This window comes from Trifolium pratense, linkage group LG5, assembly GCF_020283565.1.
Source record: "Trifolium pratense cultivar HEN17-A07 linkage group LG5, ARS_RC_1.1, whole genome shotgun sequence".
Taxonomy (NCBI): Eukaryota; Viridiplantae; Streptophyta; class Magnoliopsida; order Fabales; family Fabaceae; genus Trifolium; species Trifolium pratense.
Genome location: NC_060063.1, coordinates 15,652,208 through 15,656,929, shown reverse-complemented (window position 1 = coordinate 15,656,929; position 4,722 = coordinate 15,652,208). Strand labels below are relative to the sequence as shown.

The 4,722-nt window shown below is 32.0% G+C and overlaps 1 protein-coding gene across 1 annotated transcript; it reads left to right on the top strand.

Moving 5' to 3' along the window:
- Positions 1 to 1,721: 1,721 nt before the first annotated feature.
- LOC123886108 lies at positions 1,722 to 3,663 on the top strand. Its single transcript, XM_045935447.1, has one exon. It carries the CDS (start codon positions 1,837 to 1,839, stop codon positions 3,661 to 3,663), a length of 1,827 nt encoding a protein of 608 aa, XP_045791403.1. The 5' UTR covers positions 1,722 to 1,836.
- The last annotated feature ends 1,059 nt before the right edge of the window (positions 3,664 to 4,722 follow it).

The window sequence follows — 4,722 nt, the reverse complement described above, 5'->3', positions numbered from 1 at the left end:
CGTTTGGTGGACTATGGTAGTATGAATGAGCATACCATGTGGCCTCCATATTACTTAGCCTAGACCAACTACTCATATTCAACACTCAACGACTTCATCATTCAAGGTCATATTTAGCTCAACTCTGTTGAGGACAAAATCCTTATTTGATGTTTTAAAGATAACAAACATATTAATTAATTTTAATTATGATTATCTTGTTATCTACTAATGTGTTTTGTGAGATATGTTTCAACGATAATGATATCATCTGTCAACGGTAACGTTATGGATGAACAACCAATGGACAAGCAAAACATATAAGCAATGAGTAGAAACAACAGAAGCATCTTAAAGTCTTGGCTTAAATGATGAAGTGCTTCACAAAGATATTATTCCTTTGCCTCATCAAAAGTGGTAGTATTTTAAGGAAACACTTATGTAAGGAATATGCCAAACATGGCATAAATTGAATCATGGGCCATAAAGCCTTTTTGGACTAAAGTGAATAAAAGCCCCTTTGGACAAACAAAGGAAGCTTCCATCAATGATTGAAGAAGATTTGAAATTCAAATGAAAGCCACATCATACAATGATGGCTTGGACGAAAATTGGCCAACAAGGTGGAGTCACACCATAAGCCAAGTTGTAGCTTGCCTCATTCTCTTCAAGGGAACATAGAGGGGACAAGGAAACAACAAAGGACAATGAGTCACCAAAACAAAGTACAATTATTACATGATATTTTTTCCCACTTGCATACAAGTTGTCCAACCCTAAATTAGGAAAGATTCCTTCTTATGGACATATATGGGCCACGTAAATGCAGTGGTTGTCATTGGATTAAAAGTGTAGTGCAGATTGCCATAACGGTAATGTTACTGAAGCAACGATAACGCACTATTCACAGCAAATTGACAGCACAACATTGTGACATGTCAAGTTGGATTTGAAATTCAAATCCCTCTCTCATACGCTCCTCCAAGGTTATATTTGCCTATAAATACAATGGAGCTACATGAAGAGAAGATTAAGAGTTTGCAAAAAGAATCAAATCATATACTTAGTTGAAGCAAAAATCAACAAGTAATAAACTCTTCAAAAGCAAAGCAAAGCATCAAAGATATATCATAAATTTGTGAAAAACAAATAGACAAAGCTTGCTATTATCAATCTCTCACTTGAGTTGATTTAACCCATATTCCCCACAAATATTGTAACCCTCTCAAGTCTTTCTTTCATGTTAGATTGAGTGTTTGTGAGAAAGTCTTTTCGAGTGAAGAAAAGCATTTTGAGTGAAAGTCTTTTCGAGTGAAGAAAAGCATTTGTGTAAAAGTCTTTTCGAGTGAAGAAAAGCAGTTTGTATTGATCCAGTTGTGATCAAGTTTTTGATGCGAAGCAGAAGGTTCTGATCTGAGCATTTATAGTGGAAAATCTCACAAGGACTGTGAGGACTGGACTAGCCCAAGTTGGGTGAACCAGGATAACTTTTGTGTGTTTTTCTCTTGGACTCTAAAATCCTTAAAACATACTAAACTAACTAACTGAGTAATACCAGAGTGCTCTGGGCCTTAAACATTTACTTATTCAGCAACTAACTCAGTATTTATTTTGTTCATTTATATATTGTTTATTTTATTGTTGCTAACTATATTTCTTTGTTAATTGTTAACTAACCAATTAAAAGAAATATTGTCTTGAGTTATTTTAAACTCACATAAAAGATTTTTAAAAAGGGTCACAATTCAAACCCCCCCTTTCTTGTGACATTTATTGCTACTTCAATTGGCATCAGAGCCTGTCTCTACAGGTTTATACACTTAACAAGTGTTAGAGGAAAAAGATTCAGGAAGAAAAATGTCAAAAGAAAGATACATTCCAGAAGGAGGATCTGCTTCAAGACCACCTTTGTTCACTGGAAAAAATTACTATTTTTGGAAAAACAAAATGCAATTGTTTTTAAAATCTCAAGAAGTAGGAATGTGGCGCATAGTCACAGAAGGAGATTATGTTCCTACTGTAACTTCTGCTGAGGGAGTCATTTCAGATAAACCTGAAGATGCATGGACAACTGCAGAACAACAAAAGGTACTCCTAAACTCTAAAGCTCATTTATTTCTATCCTGTGCTCTAAGCATGGAAGAAAGTGAAAGAGTAGATGAATGTGATACTGCTAAAAAGGTTTGGGACACTTTACAAGTTCACCATGAAGGAACTAGTCATGTAAAAGAAACAAGAATAGACATAGGAACTAATAAATTTGAAACTTTTGAAATGATTGAAAACGAAACTATTGATGAAATGTTTTCAAGATTTACTACTATCATAAATGAATTAAGATCTCTTGGAAAAACTTTTTCAACTAATGATAGAATTAGAAAACTTTTGAGATGTCTTCCAGTCACTTGGAGACCAATGGTTACTGCCATTACTCAAACTAAAGATTTGAAAACACTTCCCATAGAAGATCTTATTGGTACTTTAAAAGCTCATGAAGTTATTCTTCAAGGAGATAAACCTTTGAAAAAGGAAAAAACCATTGCTTTAAAAGCTTCTCAAAAAGATATAAGTTTTTTAGAAGGTGACTCTAAGGAATTAGAATCTACCCAAGAAGAGGCAGAAGGAGAACTAGCTCTCATTTCTGGCAAAATCCAACGTATGTTAAGAAGAAGAGATCAAATAAGAAGAAACTTTTCTTCAGGAAAAGATATGCAGAAAAATGACTTTGACAAAAGTCAAGTGACCTGCTTTGGTTGCAACAAACTTGGACATTACAAATCAGAATGTCCCTTAAACAAATCACCCAGAAATTTTCCCTTCAAGAAAAAATCTATGTTAGCTACCTGGGATGATGATGATGAATTTGAAACAAATAAAGAAGAAGAAGAAGCCAACATCTGTCTAATGGCAGATTCAGAAAATGATGAGGTATTTCTCTTTGATAAAACTCATCCTTATGAAGAATTAGAAACTAATTTTGATAGTTTATTACATGATTCTGAATTCTTATCCAAACAATGTTTTTTGTTACAAAAAGAAGTTTCTGAACTAAAAGAAGAAAAGAAAAAACTTCAAATTGACATTCTTAATTTTGAGAAAATTAACAAAGACTTAATTGAGTCAAAAGAAAAACATGTTTGCTCTAGTGTTTTATCTAAGAAAATAGATGAAAATGTTGTGTTGAAAAATGAAATAAAAGAACTGAGAAATGATCTCACTGGGTTTATAAAATCAACTGAAACTTTTCAAAACATTATGGGATCACAATCTCAAGCTCTTAACAAAAATGGCTTAGGTTTTAATGAAGTTAAAAACAAAATTTTTGAAAATGTTCTTTTACCAGCAAATAGAGAGTTTAAGTTGAGATGTTCATTTTGTAACAAAAATGGTCATCATGAATCAATTTGCTATCAAAAAGAAAGTTATGAAAGTTTTTACCATGAACCAAAACGTTATCGTCACTTGGAAAGAAAAAATAAACATTGTTCATTTTGCAAAAACTTTGGGCATCTTGAAAAAGAATGCTATTTTAAAAATAAACAAATTGTGAAAACTAACCCTCAAGGACCCAAGTCATTATGGGCACCTAAACGAAAATTTCAAAATGCAGGGATACTATCAAAGTGCAAAGAAAAAGCCATGGTTTTTGGACAGTGGCTGTTCAAAACACATGACAGGAGATAAAAGGTGTTTTCTCTCCTTCATCAAAAAAGAAGGAGGGTCAGTTACGTTTGGTAATAATAATACTGCACAAATAAAAGGAAAAGGTATTATAGGTAATAATAATTCTGCAAAAATTGAAGATGTTCAATATGTAGAAGGTCTAAAACATAATTTACTTAGTATCAGTCAATTATGTGATAGTGGTTTTGAAGTTATTTTTAAACCAAATATTTGTGAAGTCAAACAAACTTCATCAGGAAAAGTTTTCTTTTCCGGATCAAGAAAGAAAAATTTGTATGTTTTATACTTAGATGACATTCCAGCTGAATCATGTTTTATGTCTATCGAAAAAGATAAATGGATTTGGCACAAAAGAGCTGGTCATATAAGCATGAAAACAATTTCAAAATTATCTCAACTTGATCTAGTAAGAGGTCTTCCAAAAATCAAGTTTGACAAAGATAAAATCTGTGAAGCTTGTGTAAGAGGAAAACAAGTCAAAAGTAGTTTTTATCCAAAAGATTTTATTTCAACTAAAAAACCTCTAGAACTACTTCACATTGATTTATTTGGTCCTGTCAACACCACTAGTCTTGGTGGAAAACAATATGGTTTTGTTATAGTTGATGATTTCTCCAGATACACATGGGTTTTGTTTTTGAAAAATAAAGATGAATCTTGTGATGCTTTCAAAAACTTTTGTAAACTTGTTCAAAATGAACAAAGCTCAAATATCATCTCTGTCAGAAGTGATCATGGAGGAGAATTTGAAAATTCATCTTTCAAATCATTCTTTGATGAAAATGGTATTTCTCATAATTTTTCTTGTGCAAGAACTCCTCAGCAAAATGGAGTTGTTGAAAGGAAAAATAGAACTCTACAAGAAATGGCAAGAACAATGTTAAATGAATCAAATGTTGAAAAATATTTTTGGGCTGAAGCCATTAGTACTTCTTGCTATATTTTAAATAGAGTTTCAATAAGAAAAATTCTAGACAAAACTCCATATGAACTTTGGAAAAATAGAAAACCAAACATATCATATTTTCATATTTTTGGATGTTTTTGTTATATCTTAAA

Coding starts and splice junctions, on each gene's coding strand:
- LOC123886108 (XM_045935447.1), top strand. CDS start 1,837: ATGTCAAAAGAAAGATACATTCCAGAAGGAGGATCTGCTTCAAGACCA.